This window comes from Cnephaeus nilssonii, assembly GCF_951640355.1.
Source record: "Cnephaeus nilssonii genome assembly, chromosome: 5".
NCBI lineage: Eukaryota > Metazoa > Chordata > Mammalia > Chiroptera > Vespertilionidae > Cnephaeus > Cnephaeus nilssonii.
The window spans coordinates 27,539,161-27,560,286 of record NC_137076.1 but is presented as its reverse complement, the minus strand read 5'-3'; the positions used below and the strand labels follow the sequence as shown (position 1 = coordinate 27,560,286).

At 45.0% G+C, this 21,126-nt stretch overlaps 1 protein-coding gene across 1 annotated transcript in view; it reads right to left on the bottom strand.

The window, feature by feature from the left end:
- Positions 1-10,720: 10,720 nt before the first annotated feature.
- The window catches only part of LOC307100278 (complement C3-like), a gene marked incomplete at both ends in the record, with an annotated part of 35,128 nt that continues 24,722 nt past the window's right edge, over positions 10,721-21,126 (bottom strand). Inside the window, 15 exons of the mRNA XM_079772658.1 lie at positions 10,721-10,862; positions 10,950-11,085; positions 11,176-11,259; positions 11,959-12,042; positions 12,258-12,347; positions 12,560-12,665; positions 13,516-13,608; positions 13,714-13,801; positions 15,705-15,756; positions 15,869-15,956; positions 16,079-16,138; positions 16,284-16,442; positions 17,988-18,151; positions 19,639-19,795; positions 20,697-20,795. Of these exons, the coding sequence (XP_079628784.1) occupies positions 10,721-10,862; positions 10,950-11,085; positions 11,176-11,259; positions 11,959-12,042; positions 12,258-12,347; positions 12,560-12,665; positions 13,516-13,608; positions 13,714-13,801; positions 15,705-15,756; positions 15,869-15,956; positions 16,079-16,138; positions 16,284-16,442; positions 17,988-18,151; positions 19,639-19,795; positions 20,697-20,795 (1,602 nt within the window). The remainder of the gene's footprint in view (positions 10,863-10,949; positions 11,086-11,175; positions 11,260-11,958; positions 12,043-12,257; positions 12,348-12,559; positions 12,666-13,515; positions 13,609-13,713; positions 13,802-15,704; positions 15,757-15,868; positions 15,957-16,078; positions 16,139-16,283; positions 16,443-17,987; positions 18,152-19,638; positions 19,796-20,696; positions 20,796-21,126) is intronic.

The following is a 21,126-nucleotide window of genomic DNA, read 5'->3' as shown; positions in this document are numbered from 1 at the left end:
CGACATATGTCTGCAATTTTGCTGTCTATGGAGTCTTGTAGGATTTTTATGGTTTCCATTCTTATGTTCAAGTCCTTTAGCCATTTTGAGTTAGTTTTTGTGTATAGTGTCAGTTGGTGATCTAGTTTCATTTTTTTTGCATGTATCTGACTAAATTTCCCAGCACCATTTATTAAAGAGGCTGTTTTGACTCCATTGTATGCTCTTGCCTCTTTTGTCAAATATTAATTGAGTATAATGGCTTGGGTCAATTTCTGGGTCCTCTATTCTGTCCCATTGGTCCATATGTCTGTTCTTGTGCCAGTACCAGGCAGTTTTGAGAACCGTGGCTTGGTAATATAGTTCGATGTCTGGTATTGTGATCCCTCCAACTTTGTTCTTCTTTCTCAGGATAGTTGTGGCTATATGTGGTCTTTATTATTATTATTATTCCAGATGAATTTTTGGAGAGTTTGTTCTAGATCTTTGAAATATCCCATTGGTATTTTAATAGGTATTGCATTGAATCTATAGATGGCTTTAGATAGTATGGACATTTTAATGATGTTGATTCTATCAATCCGTGAATATGGTATGTTCGTCCATTTGTTTATATCTTCATCTATCTCTTTTTTTAATGTCCTGTAGTTTTAATGTCCTGAGTACAGGTCCTTTAAGTCCTTGGTTAAGTTTATTGTTAGATATCTTAATTCATCCCTTTTTGATGAAATGGCAAATGGGATTGTTTTTTTTTTTTTTTCATTTCTATTTCTTTGAGTTTATTATTGGTGTATAAAAAGGCCATAGATTTCTGGGCATTAATTTTGTATCCTGTTACATTGTCAATTTCATTTATTAGGTATAGTAGTTTTTTGATGGAATCTTTGGGATTTTCTATGTATAATATCATGTCATCTGCAAATAAGGACAGTCATACTTCTTCTTTTCCAATTTGGATGCCTTTTATTTCTTCTTCTTGTCTGATCGCTATGGCTAGTACTTCTAATACTATGTCAAACAAGAGTGGTGAAAGTGGGCATCCCTGTCTTGTTCCTCTTCTTAGGAGAAATGAGTTTAGTTTTTGCCCATTGAGACTGATTTTGGCTGTAGATTTGTCATATAAGGCTTTTATTATGTTGAGGTATGATCCCTCTATCCCAACTTTGCTGAGAATTTTTATCAAGAAAGGGTGTTGGATTTTGTCAAATGCTTTTTCTTCATCAATTGATATGATTATGTGATTTTTGTCTCTCAGTTTGTTTATGTGATGTGTCACATTTATTGATTTGTGGATATTGTACCATCTTTGCATCCCTGGAATAAATCCCACTTGGTCATGGTCTATGATCTTTCTAATGTACTGCTTAATCCGATTTGCTAGAATTTTGTTGAGGATTTTAGCATCTATATTCACCAAGGATATTGGCCTGTAGCTCTCTCTCTCTCTCTCTCTCTCTCTCTCTCTCTCTCTCTCTCTTTGTGGTGGTCTTTATCTGGTTTTGGGATTAGGGTAATGCTGGCTTCATAGAAAGAGCTTGGAAGTGTGCCTTCCTCTTGAATTTTTTGGAATATTCTGAGGAGGATATGTTTTAGTTCTTCTTTGAATGCTTGCTAGAACTCCCCTGTAAAGCTGTCCAGACCAGGACTTGTTTGCTGGAACATTTTTGATCACTGTTTCAATTTCTTTGGTAGTTATAGGCCTATTCAGGTTTTTTGATTCTTCTTAGTTGAGTTTTTGGAGCTTGTATTTTTCTAGGAATATGTCCATTTCATCTAGTTTGTTCATTTTGTTGGAATAGAGTTGTTCATACTAGTTTTTCATAATCATTTGTATTTCTGTCGGGTAGGTTGTTATTTCACATCTTTCAATTCTGATTTTGTTCATTTAGGTCCTCTCTCTTTGCTTCTTGATGAGCCTGGCTAGAGGTTTATCAATCTTGTTTATCCTTTCAAAGAATCAACTCCTGGTTTTGTTGATGTTTTGTATTGTGGTTTTTTGTTTTGTTTTGTTTTTGGTCTCCATTTCATTTATCTCTGCTCTGATCTTTATTATTTCCTTTCTTCTGCTTACGCTGGGCTTTTCTTGTTGCTCTCTTTCTCACTCTGAGTTGTAGGGTTAGGTAATTTATAACCATTGTTTCTTGTTTTTTTGCTGTAGGCTTGTAGAGATATGAACTTCCCTCTCACGACTGCTTTCATTGTGTCCCATAGATTTTGGATTGTTGTGTTTTCATTGTTGTTTGTTGCCATAATGCTTTCTATTTCTTCTTTGATCTCCTCTGGTAACCCAGTCGTTGTTTAATAGCATGCTGTTTAGTCTCCAGGTGTTTGGTTGTTTTATTTTTTTAATATATTTGATTTCTAGTTTTATGCCATTGTGAACTGAGAAGATGCTTGATATGATTTCTATCTTCTTGAATTTGAAGAGACTTTGCCTGTGAACCAATATATGGTCTATCTTTGAAAATGAACCATGTGCACTTGAGAAGAATGTATATTCTGTGGCTTTGGGGTGAAAATGTTCTGAAGATGTCGATTACTTCCATCTGGTCTAGTGAGTCATTTAGGATTGATGTTTCTTTGCTGATTTTTTGTTTAGAGGATTTGTCCAATGGTGATAGAGGGGTATTAAAGTCTCCTACTATGATTGTATTGCTGTCAATCTCTCCTTTGATATCTTCCAAGAGTTTTTTTTTATGTATTTGGGTGCTCCTGTATTGGGTGCATATATGTTTACAAGAGTTATTTCTTCTTGTTGGATTGTTCCCTTTAGTATTATGAAGTGGCCTTCATTATCTCTTATTATGTCCTTCACTTTGAGACATAATTTGTCAGATATAAGTATTGCTACCCCAGCTTTATTTTCATTTCCATTTGCCTGAAAAACTTTTTTCCATCCCTTTACCATCAGTCTGTGTGTGTGGGTTTTTTTTTTTTTCTGAGGTGGATTTCCTGTAAGACAGCAGATATATGGATCATGTTTTCTTACCCACTCAGCTACCTTATGTCTTTTGATTGGGCATTTAATCAATTTAGCTTTAAAGTTATTATTGATAGGCACTTGTTTGTCACCATTTTTTTTTCTTTACGCCTGTGTTCCTTCTTCGCTTCGTATTTCTTCTTTTCACAACAGACCCTTTAGCATTTCTTGCATTGCTGGTTTGGTGGTAATAAACTCCCTTAGTCCTTTTTTTTCTGTGAAGCTCCCGATTTCCACCTCAATTTTGATTGATAGTCTTGCTGGGTACAGTATTCTTGGACTCAGATCCTTCATTTGCATGACTTTGTAGATTTAATTCCATTCCCTTCTGGCCTGATGTGTTTCTGTTGATAAATCAGTCACTAGTCTGATGGGGGATCCTTTGAGGTAACTTTCTGTCTCTCTCTGGCCACTTTTAAGATTCTTACTTTCTTGTTGGTGTTTGCCAATTTAATTATAATGTGCTTTGGCATTGGTCTTTTGGGGTTCATTTTGTTTGGGACTCTGTGAGCTTCTTGGATTTGTGTGAGTTTTTTCTTCCCTATATCAGGGAAGTTTTCTGTCATTATTTCTTCAAACGGGTTTTCTATTCCTTGCTCAGTTTCCTCTCCTTCTGGCTCCCCTATTTGCGGATGTTTCATTTCGTGTTGTCCCAAAGTTTCCTTAGGATTTCCTCCTATTTTTTAAGTTTATTCCCTAGATGCTGCTCTGCTTGGGTATGTTTTTCTACCTTGTCTTCTAGCTCATTGATGAGGTCCTCTGCTTCTTCTAGTCTACTCTTGATGCTTTCTATTGAGTTCTTTATAACAGCGATGTCATTTTTCATTTCTTCTTGGTTCTTCATTTCCTCTTGGTTCGTACACATATTGTTAAATTTGTCTTCTATTCTTTTCAGCGACCTTATGACCATTTCTCTAAATTCTTTCTCTGACATATTCCTTGCCTCCATTTTGTTTACTTCCTTTTCTGGTGATGCCTCCTTTTCTTTCACATGTGGGCTGTTTCTTTATCTCCCCATGATCTCTCTTCTCCAGGTGTCTGGTTATGTAGCTCTCTCTCTCCTTTCCATTAGAAGGTGCAGAGCTCCTCCAAATCCACGTATTCACACTGCTTGCAATCCAGTGTTGCTGGGTTCACAGCTATTCCCTGGGTGTTTTTGTTGTAGATTCCTGGATATATATGCTTCCGATAATAGCCACTCTCCCTTTAAAGATGCTGTGGTCCTCCCCTGAAGTCAGCAGTGGCTTTTGAAAGTCAAAGTGTTCCTGGTGTCATCCATTGGATTACCTAGATATATTTACAGTGTATTCAATTCTTTTTATCCCACTCTCTCTAGCATACACTCTCTCAAGTTCATTCTCCCAACCCTGGGACCATTTCCTCATCACTTCTTTTCGTCTTTTCCTCCTTCAAGAACTAACACAAATCTAGGAGGTGGAGCTTTTGACACTGACTAGCATAGAAATTGACAAATCAAAACCTAATCTGGGTGAAGTGGCAGGAGCCAATGGCAGCCTAGGAGGCAGAGCTTTTGATGCTGACTGGCATTGAAATCGACCAATCAGAAACTAATCTGGGACCGCTTTGGCAGTATTGTGCATATGGCTGGCTATCAGTCCAGATATAGGGATTATGTGCTTTTGTCTGCCAAGAGGATCTCCTCCTGCTGAAAAAGGCTCCCCCACATTTAAGTAATCCTATCCTATATAATCTATTGACTTCCTTCCAGACAAAGCCATCTTGGTGGGGGCCGAGTTAGAGGCCTTTAGGGGTGATCAGGTCTGCAGGGGAGTGCAGTTGGGGTAGAGATCATGCCAGAGGGGGAGGGTAGTTGGGGGCAATTAGGCCTGCAGGGGAGCAGTTAGGCATTGATTAGGTTGGCAGGGGAGTGGTTAGGGGCAATCAGGCAGGCAGTCAGGCGAGCGGTTGGGAGCCAGCAGTACTGGATTGTGAGAGGGATGTGGGCCTAAATGGGCAGTCTGACATACCTAAAGGGGTCCTAGATTGGAGAGGGTGCAGGCTGGGCTGAGAGACACCCCCCTAGTGCACGAATTTCGTGCACTGAACCTCTAGTTTAAATATAAACAGTGCAACAAGTTGCCAATTGAAGAGTATAAATAGCCAGAAGGAACGTTGGTTTAACCCTGTTATTATCAGACAACATAGACTTTAATGTAGAAAGCATTACTAGAGATAAGTAAGTCTCTGTCATAAAAATATAACAATTCTAAATGAGTATGTGCTTAAAAACATAGTCTCACAATCAATGAAGGGGAAAAAAAGACAGAACTACTCAAACATGCGATGGTAAGAGCTGAGATGTGCTATTGGTGTAAAATGCTGTGCAGAATTTGAAGACCTGAAGTGGGGGGAAATGAAAAGAATGTAAAATACTACCCTGGCCAGATGGCTCATTTGGGTGGAGTGTCATCCTATGCACCAAAAGGTTTCAGGATTGATCCCCCAACGGGGCATATACAGGAGGCAACTGATGGATGTTTCTCTCACCTCTCTTAATCAATTAAAAAACACACACATATCTTCGGGTGAGGATTTTTTTAAAAAACAATGTAAAGTATCTTTCATTAGATAATGACAGCAGCAAAGAGAGATATTTTTAAAGCATCCCTCTTGAGCTTGATAGCTTAAGCAGACAAAAAAAAAGCAAAGATATTGATTTCAACAATACATGAATAATCTTGATCTCTTGGTCTCATATATGAAATATGCACAGACCCAGTGCAAAATGCGCAATAAAAAAGGCTTGGAGAGCTGTTAGGAATGTGAAATGGTGCAGCCACAATGAAACACAGCATGATGATTCCTCAAAAAATTGAAAATAGAATTATTATGTGACCCAGAAATTCCACTTCTGGTTCTATATCCAGAAGAATGGAAAGCAGAGACTCAAAGTGATATTTGCATGCCCATGTTCAGACCAGGATTATTCACAACAACATAAAAGTGAAAATATTTCCTTCGAGAAGACAAGAACCAAGGTCTTGTTGCCTCATTGATAACACGACCACCAGAGCTAATAGTAAGTGCTGTGGACTGAATGTGTGTGTTCTTCAAAATTCATATTTGGGAGTCCTATCCCCACTCCCCCCAGTGTGATGGTATCTGGAAGTGGAACTTTTGGGAGATTATTAGGTCATGAAGGTAAAATCCTAGAGATGGGATTAGGGCCCTTATAAGATGACACTCTAGAGAGATTCTCTCTCCCATGTGAGCACACAGTGAGCAGGTGCCAACTGCAAGCCAGGAAGAGAGCTCTCTCCAGAACCCCACCAAGCTGGCACCCTCATCTTGGCTTCCAGCTCCCAGACTGTGCGAGATAAAGGTCTGTGGTTTAAACCATTCAGTCTAGGGTATGTTGTTCTAGTAGCCCGAATGGACTGACACATTAAGGCACCCATCATTTCTTGCATGGTTGGTTGCAGTAGCTTTCCAGCTGAAGGTCTGGCTTTACCACCTGTCACCTTTCAATTCACCCTCTATCTTCTAGTTAGTGTTACCTTCCTTAGTTATTTATATTTTATTTTATTGAGGTAAAATTAATATATCCTAAAACTAGCCATTGCAAAACAGGTTGCTCAGTGGCATTTAATACATTGACAATGTTGTTCAACTCTATCTAGTTCCAAGACATTTTCAATGCCCCCAAAGGAAACTCCAGAGCCATTAAGCAGTTACTTCCCATTCCCCAATCTTCCCAGCCCCGGGCAACCACTACTCTTTGTTCTTGCTCTATCTAATTACCTGTTCTGAATATTTCATAAAAATGGAGATATGTGATGTGTGGTCTTTGTTCACTGAGTATAAATGTTCTCAAGGTTCATCCACATCAAAATGAGTGTCAGTGCTTTGATCTTTTGTTATGGCTGAACAGTATTCCATTGTGTGGAAGGACCACATTTGTGAATCCATTCATCTGTTGATGTGCATTAAGTTGTTTCCACCTTTTGGCTACTATGCATCATGCTGCTGTGAGCCTGCATGCACGTATATTTGTCAGGATATCAGGTTTCAATTGTTTGGGGTACATAACTAGAATGGAAATGGCCTGCATTAGATTTTTTAACATTTAAGGCACCTCTCATCTCCTTCCTGTTTAAATTTTTCAGTGGCCCTTCCAAAGTGGCTCAGTGGCTGAGCGTTGACCTATGAACCAGGAGGTCATGGTTGGAATTTCAGTCAAGGTCACATGCCCAGGTTGCCAGCTCCATCCCCAGTGGGGGCATGCTGGTGGCATCTGGTCAATGATTCTCTGTCATCATTGATATACCTATCACTCTGTCTCCCTCTCCCTCCCTCTCTGAAATCAATAAAAATATATTTAAAAAATTAAAAAATATATAAAATCTTCCAATGGCCTCCCATGGAGCTTATTAGTAAAAATAAGCAGGCCAAATCCAGTGAACCTCCTGATTCTGTACAGCTACAGGAGCATTTCTCAGGGATGGGACTTTAGTGAGCTGTAGAGACACAGCTAGGTGTTCTCCTCTGCTCCTAAACCCCACTCTGCCTCCTGGACCAGCAGCCCAAACCTGACCACTGTCCATGCTCTGTGATGGTCACACTGATCACCCCAACATGTTGGAATGTCCTCTGTTAGTGACTGAGTGAATGAATCTCATTCGGGGTGTGGGTGACTCAACATGTCGCCTTGTGCCTAGCCAGTGATCCAGATGAGAGAGCTGGGCCTTTAAGGGACAGGCTGGCTGAGATCTGGAGCAGAGAGAGAAACTGGCCTTGAGGGTCACCCCCACTCTTGCCCCTGCTTAGATTGCCAAGCCTCAGATTGATCACTCTTCATTCAGAGAATGTCTCCAGCAGTGGGCCTCAAGTCACACCATCACTCCAGTGGCCCATCCCAAGCAAAGAGGGCATGGCAGGGTGGAAGTGCCTTAATAATAGCTCCCATTGTACCTCTCACCCCTCAAAGCCTGAGATATTGACTATCTTGCCCTTTAGAGAAAAAGCTTGCCATCCCCCAAGCTTAGACACTAAGTGGGTGTCACTATCTTGAAGCCCTTGTGCCCTCGCTCACACTGCAACAGGTATCTCAGGGCCTTCGCATGTACTGTTTCCCCCTGCCTAAAATGGTCTTTCCCACGTCTTCCTTATCATCTATGTCTTGACTCAAGAATCCACCCCCAACCCCCTCCTTCACAGGAGACTTCCCTGTCCATCTGCATTAGGCAGGGGTTTCTGTATCAGATTTATATCTATATTTAATCTGTACCATCTATCTATTTGTATACGGGGAGACAGAGAAACAGATTTATTTTAAGGAGTTGGCTCATGCAATTGTGTGGCTCGGCAAGTTCGAAATCTCCAGTGGGCTACATATTCAGTTGAGTTGACGCAGCATTTAGTCTGAAGGCTAGAATTTCTACACTGCTGTCTTGAATCCCCTTTTATTCAGGAAACCTGATTTTTTTTTTCTCTTCATTCCTTCAATAGATTGGATGAGACCCCCCCACATTATCAAAGGTAAACTGCTTTTTCAAATATCCTATATAATAAAGAGGTAATATGCAAATTGACTACTCCACACACAAGATGGCCACCCCCCTGTGGTCAAAGATGGCCGCCCTCATGTGGTCAAAGTTGGCCACCCACATGTGGACACAAGATGGCCACCACAGGATGTCCAGCAGGGGAGGCCAGTTGTGGGTGATCAGGCCAGCATGGGAGGGCACTTAGGGGCGACCAGGCCTGCAGGGGAGGACAGTTGGGAGGGACCAGGCTGGCAGGGGAGTGGTTAGAGGATAATCAGGCCAGCAGAGGAGCAGTTAGGCATCAATCAGACTGTCAGGGGAGTGGTTAGGGGATGATAAGGCTGGCAGGCAGAAGTGATTAGGGGCCATCAGGCAGGCAGGCAGGCAAGCAGTTTGGAGCCAGCAATCCTGGATAATGAGAGGGATGTCCAACTTCTCATTTAAAGAGGCAGTCGGAAATACTTCAAGGGGTCCCAGATTGGAGAGAGTGCAGGCTAGGCTTATTGGCACAACCCCTCCTTCCCCCACCCCCCATGTACGAATTTTGTGCCACTGGCCTCTAAAATATATATATATATATATATATATATATATATATATATATATATATATATATATTTCAGAGAAGAAGGGAGAGGGGAAAATAGAAACATCAGTGATGAGAGAGAATCATTGATCAGTTGCCTCCTGCACCCCGCTACTGGGAATTGAGCTGCATGTGCCCTGACTGGAATCAAGTTGTGACTTCCTGGTTCGAAGGGCAATGCCCAAGCACTGAGCTACACTGGCTGGGCTAAGGTAAACTGCTTTTAAAGTCAACTGATAATAGATGTTTATCCCATTTTTAAAATACCTTCCTAGCTACATTTAGCTGGTGTTTCACCTAACAGCTGGTCTCCATGGCCTGGCTAAGTTCACACAGGACATGAACCATCCCTCATGTAAAGGACCTTTACTGGTGGCCCCATCACAGGCAGGCCTGCTCACATTGCCCTGCTCTCCTTTCATCGCTGTCTGAAATCAACCCTCTGCTGTCTTCAGAATGTTCACAGCCTAGAACCATAGGTGCTCAAGCAACACTAAACCCCAGGTGTTAAAGAAATGAGGACAATGGAGAAAGGGGAAAGAGGCAAGAAAAGAAATGAGAAGATGGACATCGGGGGAGGGGGCAGCAGGCCGATGTCAGCTGGGACACCTAGTGAGTGATGAGGGTCTTTAAGTGTCCCCTCCACAGAAGTCTCTGGCAAGTGGGGGCTGGAGGAAGCAGGGCTGGGCTGTGAATGTGTTCCCCCACAATCCTGGAACTGGGAGGTGGTTTCTAGGACCAGGGGCTCTAGGGCCAGGGGGCCATGCTGGGTGACTTCCAGGATGTAGGGTTTTTTCCATGACGACCGGATCCAGAACCCTGTGCTTGGGTCCCACCCTCAACAGTCTTCGAGGATCTAGAGACTAGATGAGGCCTTTGGAGTCCCAGTTTCCCTTTGCAACCAGTAGTTCCACTCAGCCTGGTGGCTGTCATCCCCACCCCCTGCCCCTCAGTTCTGATGATGCTGTGACCTCAACAGCCCCAGCACTCTCTCCTTAACTGCTGACTCATGCTTCCCCTCACTCACTCAGGCTCCCCCAATAGATATATCACCCTGCCTGCCCCTTACCGTCCCCTCCTGGGCACAGCCTCCCTACTGGGTCCTACAGAAGCATTGAGGAGTCTGCTCAGGCCCATCTAGAAAGTGGTGACTGGGAGGGTAAGCCTAGAGAATAAAAGGGAATGCAGGTGAGAATGGCATTGGAGATAGTGAGCTGTGAACGAGGAGTATGAGAACAGGGGAGGCTGCAGGTGAAAATATAAGTAAAGATACAAGTAAGTTTACGGACAGACATGTAGGTGAGGGGCCAGGTGGGGATGTAAAACAATGCAGGTGGATGTAGTCAAGAATGCAGGGAAGAGAGGAGGTAAAGATTCCAATGAGAATGTGGAAAAAATTCAGGTGAGGATGCAGTAAGAAGGCAAGTAAGCAAGTAGGTGAGAACCCAGGTGAGGGGGCAGGGAGCTGCAGGTGAGGGTGGTGAGGGCATCAGTGCACAGGAGAAAATGCAAATGAGATTCTTGGGGGTTTCAAGTAAGGACTGAGCTGAGATGCAGGTGAGGCAGCTAGGGAACAGGCTGTCGCTTTCCCTCTAACAAAAACCCCAGACTTTGGGAGATCACATGGAATACAACTGAAGCTTTATTGGCAGGAGGGTCGGATGGGGGTCAGTTGGGACAGCCAAAGACGATCATGTTCTGTGCGAAGCTGGCCAGGTCCCTGCACAGCTTCTTGTTCTCATCGTCTTGGCATTCGTCCGCTTCAGGCCACAGCTCTACCCAGGTGTCCTTCCCAATGATGTACTTGATGCTGGGGAGGAGGGACACATGGCAGGTCAGGAGGGGTCCTGGAAGGGTGTGTTGGGCAAGCACACCCATGTGCAGGGTGGGCACTCACTTGGATTTCTCTCCCCACAGGTCCGAGGAGAGGCCCCACATGAGGTAGTGTTTCCCCTCCTGCATCTTCAGGGCTGCTCTGCACTTGACGTGGCTGATGAACCTGCGCTCCTGTCCAGGCTGCACCTCGTCGGTGCCTGGCGGGGAGAGAAGGACGCTGAGCTGGGGTGGAGGAGGCAGGAGAAGGGAGGGGAAGGCAGCAAGACAGAAGGCAGCCCAGGGCTGACCTGATTTTATGATCTGCTTGATGACCATTATGTACTCATCAAAATCATTGGACAGCTCCTTTCTGAGCAGGCTGGTCTTGTACACTGCCGGGGGGAGGAGGAGAAGGGGAAGAAAGGAGGGCCATCATGGGTTATGGGCAGGCTTGACAACTGGGCGGCACCCTACTTGTAAGGGCACCTGGGCACATGGCTTCCCAAGCAGCCACATAGCACCCACACAGGGTCATACAACCACCATCTCACATAGTCACCCACAGCCATGTGCACAGTTACAGCCGCCCACAACTCATCCCATACACAAGGACAGTTACTCCTGTCCACTGTCACCCACAACCACCATCTCTTACACACAGCCACATATGGTCACTCACAACCCCATATCACACTTAGTCACCTACAGCCATGCACACAATTATAGCCACTCACAATTCATCATATATACAGGGACAGCTATGCCTATCCACTGTCATCATCACACAATCATGGCTATTTACATCCACACTCTCAGAGACACACACAACCGCATCTACTCACAACCACCATTTTTCACACTCTTGCACATACCCAGCCCAGTCATAATCATGGTTCCCCAGCAATCATGGCCTCTAATAACACACACACTAGTCACCCACAACCATGAACCTGTGGCCACTCACAACCAGTCACACACACAATCCTGACCACACCTGCCATCACATTGTCTCACCCACACAACCACAGCCACACACACCATCACTCACATACAATCATACTTACACGTGCATCTCCTCACCCCCTCCTCACCATAGTCCACTCCTGGCTCACAGGCCTTGTCCAGCCGGTCTTCTGTGGTGACCTGGTCCTCTGAATGGTGCATGAAGCAGCTCTCTGTGGGGTGGGTGGGCAGGGGACATTATCTAAGCTCTACTTCTCACCCAGGGCCCGCCACCCATGGGTGTGGTCAGCCCCAGGCCCATCCCTCTTGGTGTCCCCTGGGTTTGGGCTTTTGGGGCTGCCTGCATCAGCATCATGGAAAGGGGTGGGGTGGGGGGCAGGGTATCAAGTGGGCCTGGGCTGCCACTTCCTGGCTCCTGTGCACCCACCCTCAGCACAGCGGCATATTTCATTGTGGCAGAGTTTGCTCAGCAGTCCATCTTCCTTCTCTGGGTGGTAGAACTGGGTACAAGTCTCATCTGTGGGCAGAGGGAGTGGGAGGTGTCAGAGAGCTAAGGCCTCCACCCAAGACCATGCCTGTGGGGCTCAGATTCCCAACTCCAGTCCCTCAGACCTGGAGATGCTAGGTCCTGAACCCTGGGACTCCCAGGTCCCCAATCACCAAGCCCTGGGACCACATCTTATAGAACTTTGGGACCCTCAGACCCCAGGACCAAGGTTGGCTGCTCACCCAGGTTGTAATATGAGTACACCTTGACTGCTCCCGGCTGGATAAGCCCCACCTTAAAGTATTGGTGAACTTTGAAGGCTATACAGTCCTCTTGATCGTGAGAGATCTGGGAAAAGGAGGAGGTGAGTCAGTGGGGCGACATGGGAGAGAGTCCAGCATAAGGAGAAATGGGGGGGCCAAGGAGATATCTGCGTGGAGAAGATGGGTGGGGGGTGAAGAGTGGCAAAGATTAATGAGCAGGTCAACAAATCTGTTTTCCTTTTCTCCAAGGCTCATCGCTAGATTATACTCCTCAGCCTCCCTTTCCATTTGATGTGACCATGAATTTGAATTCTGTCCAATGAATTGCTATCTGTGCCCCTAAAAACATCCCATGGTTATCAATACTGCACTGTGTATTTGAAAGCTGCTAAGATGGTAAATCTTAAAAGTTCTCAACACACACACACACACACACACACACACACACACGTTATGAGTTGATACATGTGCTAACTAACCTTACTACGGTCATCATTTTCCAATATACATATATCCAATCATTGCATTGTATACCTTAAACTTACACAGTGTTATATGCTAGTTATATCTTAATAAAGCTGGGAAAATAAATGAGAAAGAAAAAAAAGGAAGGATGGAAGGAAGACAGACATACATGCATGTATATGTGATAGAGATGTATATTTGGAGGAAAGTGCTAACACTTAATGAATATGGGTAAAGGGTATATGGAACTTTTTATACTGTTCTACAATTGCTCTGTAGGGCTGGGATTCCATAAAAATTAAAAGTACAAAAATGAAAATGAAAATTATTTTTTAAAAAGCCCATCTCATGCACAACCAATCCTCTTTTCTTCTAGAAGGAATGGATCAAGCAGAGGACTCTAAGACAAAGACCAATAGAGAAGGAAAAGGCCAGCGACCTATGGGTCAAGGTCCCAATGGAAGCCTCACCTTGTTCAGGTAGATGATGAGGGTGTTCTTGTTGGAGAAGGCCTTGTTGTCCAACTCGAACTTTGAGATGTACCTGTCAGTGCCACTGCTCAGCTGGAGGAGGGAAGAGCTTGTGAAAATCCCTTCCTTCCCTCAGCCTCTTCCAGACCCCAGGCTTCTTCCCACCAATCCTAGCCCCTGAGCCCAGGATTTTCATACCTGCATGAGTTCAGCAGTGTCGGGAGCAAAGCCAGTCATCATGGATATATCCAGGATGGACATAGTGGCATCCTGGCCTCCTAGGTACCTGGATGGGGCAGGGAGAGAGGGTTTGAGTCCCAGGTAGGGTTAGCCCTAGGGGTCAATGCCTGGACAAGGGAGTCTGATCAGTGACTGAGGATTCTGGTTCCCACACAGCAGCATAGAGGATGTCAGATCTAGGGAAACACCCCCCTGCAAGGGGAATAAAGGAAAGGTGTGTAATGGTTAAGGCAAAGAACTGCTCAGCCTCTGAAACCCAACTACTTGGGTTCACATCCCAGCTCTATGTGACATTTGATAAGTCACTTCACCTCTTTGTGCCCCAGTTCTTCTAGAAAATGAAGACAAGAGTACAGGCAGGTCTCACTGCATGGTTCCATTATCACGGTCTAGTTCAATAATACCAGTCCCTCAGCAACACGTTCTAATCCCGATACCACAATATATTAATGAGTAAATGCCTAACGGACAAATCTAGTTGCCAGCTCTTCAGTCCACCTATCACTACGTAAACAAATGAGCATTACAATCAATGACCAATCATGTCACTTCTTTCAAAGTCTGTCTGTGATGTGTCACCGAGCAACCATAATTCAAGCCCTGTGTAGCTGTGTTAGTTCCTTCTCTCTCAGTAAGAACAAACAAAACATGTGAGATTTTATCAAAATGTCATAGAAAGGGAATCGCCAGCAAAGATGAAAGTGCAGCACAGAAATGAGAGTGGTAACACCGGGAGTGAAATTTCAGCGGCACCTAAATGGAGCCAGAGAAGAATCAGCAGATGGAGACAATGTGGACCTGCTGCCCTTGGAGAGACCATCATGGGGCCAGAGGCACTTAGTGAAGGCAAGGGCATCAACATCAATGAAGAAAGTGGCTGTGGCCAAAAATGATGTCCCAGAGGAAGTGACCCTGGAAGAACACTTCACTGTGAAGGAACTCTTAAATACCTCATGACATCGGAAGCTCAGAGGATTACATGTGGGAAGTTGCCCTAAACTTAGAAGGGAACATGACACTTCACAGCGTCACAGAGCAGATGCTGGCTCCATATCGTAAGTGCTACAGAGAAGAAGGGAGGCACTGTTCAAACCACAGGGCTTTGGATAAGTGCTTCACAAAAAACCAAAACCAACTTCAATCTCAATGTTCTGACATGTTACTTTTTAATTGATTTCAGAGAGGAAGGGAGAGATAAGATAGAAACATCAATAGAGAGAGAGAATAATTTATTGGTTGCCTCCTTCACGCCCCCTACTGGGGGGCGGGGATTGTGCCTGCAACCCTGGTATGTGCCCTTGGTTGGAATCCTAGCTGGGACCCTTTAATCTATAGGCCAAAGCTCTATCCACTGAGCCAAACCGGCTAGGGCACAATGTTCTGACCTTTTAAATTACAGTGCACTAAAAAAAATACTCATATTAACTATGCTTTTCATTACTCTATACTTTTATAACTGGCAATATGAGAGTTTTCAATGTTGTAATAAAAAAAAAATAATGTAAGCCCAGCCAGTGTGGCTCAACCAGAAGGTCAAAGTTGATTCCCGGTAGGAGTACAAGCCCTGATTGAGGGCTCTATCCCCAGTACAGGAGGGTGTACAGGAGGCAGCCAATCAATGATTCTCATCATTGATGTTTCTATCTCTCTCCCCCTCACCTTTCCTCTCTGAAAGAAATAAAAATTTAAAAATAATAATAATGTAAAATTCCTGTAACAATTTTAATCTCCCTCATTGATTATCAACATCACTTTTCACAGTCTCAGCTTATGTGGTCACGCTAGTCTCACACCACCATGCCATGCTGTCTACCTCCTGGAGGGTGCTCAGCACAGCACTACACACACAACACATTCCCAGAGAGTAGTAGGTACCTCGGATGTTATTTACAGGAAGTCTTGCTAGAGAGAAAAATGAGCGAGATGAACCCCAGTGACCCATCTCTTACCTGGCACAGATCTTGAGTAACATGGTGCTGTTGGCATCCTGAGGCTTCTTTGCTAGAAACACAGAAGACAGAAGGATGGCAGGCTGGATCCTGATTCAGGAGTGGGGCAGAAACTAGAATGGCAGTGGGGGAAGGGTGACAGATAGGGTCTTTATTCCTTCTACCTTCAGGGGCTGGTCGCAGGGTAACCCTGAGGCTGAACTTATTGCAAGAGGTTCTGCCTTTGATCTTGGCTTGGTATGATGTCACCACCTGGAGAGATGGGAGGGGAGATGCGATGTCAGCAAACTTGACTTGGGAAGGAGATAGTCCCTCTGGGGCAGCGGGGCTGAGAGAAGATGGTGAGCAAAGCAGGTGTGGGCTCTGGTCCTTACCGACAAGGTGCCTTGTCCTTTCCCTTTAGCTGTTAATGTGAACTTCTCATTTTCCTTGGTCTGCAGGGAGTGGGGAGAAAAGTGAAGGTGTTGGGAGCCAAGCCTTCGCCCCACTGCCAAGGTCACGTTCCCTCCCTCCTGCCTCCTGCAGACTCTGACTGGCATGGAAGATGAGAGTGACAAGGGTTTGGCCAAGCATCTGTACCGTTTCTGATCTCAGGAGGCTAGCAGATTCCCAGAGGATGCGGTGTGTGACTGCAGAGCTGCGGCTGGGCAGGTTAATGGACACATCCAGATTCAGATCCTCATGGTCAGGGACATCCCTCTGGTATTGGGCCAAGGCTTGGAACACCATGAAAGTGGCCTAGAACCCGTGAGAGAAAAAGAGGGTGATTTGAGAGACTGAGAAAGCAGTCAGAACCTGCTGGGGGATGAAAAGTTTCAGCTTTGAGCTGGGCCACTGAGACTGTGGCCTAAAATGCACCAGAGGGGGTGAGGATAAGAATGGGGGTTGTTATATACTGAGGACATGTTCCAGAACTCTCTCAGTGAGAGAGGCTCAGTCTAGGGCTTGCTGACACTAAGACTGTGACCTAGAAGGGACCAAAGTGCACAAGGGATAGAGTGGGAGTCATTAGACACTGAGGACATCTCCTAGAATTCGCCAAGGGCCAGAGGCTTACACCAGAGTGTGGAGACACTGAGCATATCTAGATACACAAGGAAGTGAAGGCGTAAGACTGGAGGTCTAATATGCCTAGCCCATGGACACTGGCAATAAGGTAGTGAAGATTTAGGGGTGGGTGGTAGGGATTGGGAGGAGAAGGGAAATGGGGGGCGGGGAGGATATGTGTAATCCTATCAACAATAAAAAAATATATTGAATAAATAAATAAATAAATAAATAAATACAATACAATACAATAAAACCATGCCAGCAGCTGCTACAAAAAAAGAAAGAAAAAAAAAAAGATTGAAAGTCTAGCAACACTGAGAATGTGGTCTAGACCCATCCAGAGAATAGAGTCGAACACATGGTTCATAGATATTGAGAATGTATCTAGAAACTATTGTGAGTAAATAATAAAATTGGAACCTGGGGACAACTAAGCATATAATCTAGAATCCAAAAGTGACAGTGAGCCCTGACCAGGTGGCTCAGTTGGTTGGATCATTGTCTCATGCATCAAAAGGTTGCAGATTCCATCCCCAGTCAGGACACATACAGGATGCAATCCATTGATCTTTCTCTCTCACATCAATTTTTCTCTCTCCCTTCCTCTCTCTCTCAAATCAATAAACATATCCTTGGATGAGGATTTTTTCAAAATCTGACAATACCACCAGAGAGAAAAGGGATCAAAATGAAGCCTGAGGTTGCTAGACTTGAAGTTGCTGAAACCATGGTCTAGAACCCAGCAGGGAGAGATGCAGGCTTTGATAATACACTAGCAAACTGAGAACATGGCCTAGAACCCACAGTGAGACAAGGTAACACTGGGAGCCTCGTGGAACTGAGTGCATGGTCTAGAACCCGCCAGAGGGAGAGATGGACTTGATGATTCCCTATAATAATTGAGAATTGGTCTAGAACCCACCAGTGGAACAGGATAAGATGGGAGGCCTGGTGGAACTGGAAACATGGTCTAGAACCCATCAGAGAGAGGCTCACCCCTGAACCTGGGCCATGAGAACATGATCTGGACACCAGGAGAGAAAGGGGGCTCAAAACATAGCTTGGGGCATCCAGAATGTAGTCTAGGATCCATAGACAGATTTGTAACAAAAACCTGATTTCTCAACTTCATTCCAATCAGCTGCCTCTCTTGGTCTCAGCATCTTATCAGGGAGGCCAGTCAGGCCAGAGGAGGTAAGGATGCATTTGCATGGGGGATGTGGGACCACTTGCCTGGGTGGAGCCATAGCCACCTCCGTAGTATCTCTGCTCATTGAGCCAGCGCACGACAGGAGGTACAGAGTCAAAGTCTTTGAGCAGCAGCAGAGCCAACAGGGCATAGGATGTGGCCTCCACGTTGTAGAGCTTCTGGCCAGGCTCCTCCCAGCGGTTCTTATCTACAAGAGAGAACACCAGTCCGCATGCTCACTGCTCTGTCCAGCCTGGAAGTAGTTCAGAGAAAGCTCAGAAAAAAGACTTGTACAAGACCTTGTCGTGTTCAAGTGTCCTGGCCCACATTTGTGGCTTTAAGTCTGATGGTTCCTGCCTTACTCTCTTCCCTCATCAACCTCACTCTTTCATTTGAATTCTGAACTGCAGCCCCTCTGACCTATGGGAGCAGATTCCCTAAGTTTGCCATGCTCATTCTTACCTCTGAGACTTTGCATATCCTGTTCTCCCGTCTTGGAGCACCTTTTCCTCCACCTACCCCTGGTTATTCTTATCCACCCGCACAATGCGGCTTCAATGGCACCCAAGACAGAGTGAGACCCTTCCTTCTGTCTCTTAAAGCATCCTGTGCTTCTCCTGTCCCCGCACTATGACGCTCTACAGAAATCTATTAACTAATTTCTTTCCTCAACTGGAACGTGACTCCATGATGGAAGGGGCTGTGCCATATTCACTGTGATGTCCCAAGTGTCTAAGAAAGTACTCATGACAGAGACTGTCTCCAAGAACCATTCTCTCCTCTTTCAGAGCACAGAATTGGATTACATCACCCAGAGGCCTTTGAAGTAGGAATGGTCACATAACTGAGCTCTGGCTAATGAAATGTGCAGAGCAATTGACGGGGCCCCTTCCATGGCTGGTCTACCTCCCTTGCACAGTCTTCCTGACTGTTTCCCCTTCTGCTTTAAGAGAAGGGATTCCGAGGCCCTGAGGTGGCAGGGCCATGAGAAGATAGAGCCTGGATCCCTGCATCACTGTATAGAGGAGAGCTGTCCACCAACTTGGGACCCCCCGCACTGCGCTGTTTCTTACACAGCAAGACACCAACTTCTGTGTGTGAAACTACTTCAGTACACACTCAGATATGTTACAGAGGTGAGCATAAACCTGATAAGGTGTCATCACTTGAATCAGTGACTAAGTGCTCACGAGGTGCTACTTATTGTGCTAAAATTCCTGTGTCATTCTCTTATCTAGTCCTAATAACCCTTGAAATAATGGTAATGTTATTAATAATACTAAAGGCAATAGCAACATCAGTGACAGATCTCTTACTATGGGCTAGACCTTCTTCTATCCACATCACTCATTTAATCTTCGCATCAATCTTGTGATGTCGGTATCGTTTTATACACAATGTCCATAGAGGTTAAGTGGATTGTAGAAGATCACACAGTGAGAATGTGGCTGAGGGTGATTTGATTTTGAACTTGAATCTGTCTGATGTCAGAGCCCATGTCCTTGCTCCTGTGTCATAGCAAGTACTCAAAAATACTTGTTGAGTCATGCACCTTTCGTGTCACTTACAATGAGGACTTTTCACACCCAGACCCACTCATCCAAGCTCAACTTGGAGCCATGCAGCCCCGTTTAAGATGGCCATTCTCAACCCCAAGCCACGTATCTCTTCTTAGCCCGCCAGGCTGCCTCTCACCTGTGGCTGCTTTCAGAAATGTGCTGAGGAGAGGGCCCTCCAGCTTGCCCAACTGGGCCAGGGCATAGCCAGCAATGGCCACAGCATATGGTCTCTTCAAGTTCCTGTAGTGTGCTTGAAGGAAGTTTCCGGCCTTATTGATGCTGCCCCCAAGGCTCTATGAGAAAAAGATTGGGTACTCTGGTCAGGTGGGCACTGCTGCCCCAGAGAGCTGGCAAGGATCACATAATCACCACTTCCTGGGCACTATGTTTCTGGCTTGGTACATATTTGTCTTGTATCTGTCTATTTTTAAGGGTTCCCCAGACAGTTTAGCCACTGTGCACTGCTCTGTTACTGAGTACCTATCATGTTCCTGGTGCAGTCTGTATACCAGTGGTGTGCTAGTAAATATTTCATAACCAGTTGTCTATTTAGTGCAGGAGGTGGGGGATAGGGAAGCTGGTTTATTGATTGCCAATGACTGTGGTGTAAATACTTCCACCATAGCCAATTTCAAGCTACCAATGTGACAAACCTTAAAACAGAGTGGGAAAGAGATGCCTCAAATAGGCACCCAGGGTTAGCACACCACTGGGTCCACCTATTATCTAATCATCATCATCACTGTAGCTAACACATGTGCCAGTCACATATCCACTCATTTCACCTCAAAATCCTATGAGGTAGGTTTTATTTTCATCATCATCCCTACTGCACAGAGGAGAATACTGAGACCCATGAGATGAGGTGCAGAGGCAGGTATGCTTTGTAGAGTTAGCTGATTTTTATAGTGTAAATACAACCATGGCTGATTTCATCCTACCAGCATGGAGTCACTGACTGTAGAACTGGGAAGAGATTATGTAGTATGTCCACCGTATAGGTACAACAGACACATATAACCTCAAGAGCATGGATAATGATAAAAGGTAGTAAAATAATTAAGAAATGATGAGTTTTGAGGGATTACTACCTTTGTTGTTGTTTTCTTAATTGATTTTTAAGGAGAGTTGGGGGAGGGGGGTCACGATGGCTGTGCCTAGAAAGGAGAGGGGGGAGAGGGAGGTCACACTTACGTTGACCTGTCGCTCGCAAATATCTTTAGCCTCCTGCAGCGCGATGAGAACGAAGGCTGTGAGGGTCACATCTTTCTCCTCAGCATCATTAAAGCCACCCTAGAATGTGGAGCAGGAAGTAAGGATGGGGTCACCTGAGTGCTCCACATGTCAACCCTCCTCCCCCTGTAGGATCAGCGGGGCAGGGGTGGTTCTCTCCCCAGTGTCTCACAGGAGGGCCATACTCTAGTAGTCATTCATTCACTCACTCATTCTGTAAATGTTGCTGGTGTTGTGGGTAAGATGGCTCCAGCCCTCATGGAGCTCCCCATCTCATAGGGAGACAGGCATGAGCCAACCAGCTCATCAACAGATATATCGTTACAAACTGATGAGTGCTGCGCAGAAGTGGATGTGGCAGTGAGAATGGATAGCGGGGGTGGGTGGGTAG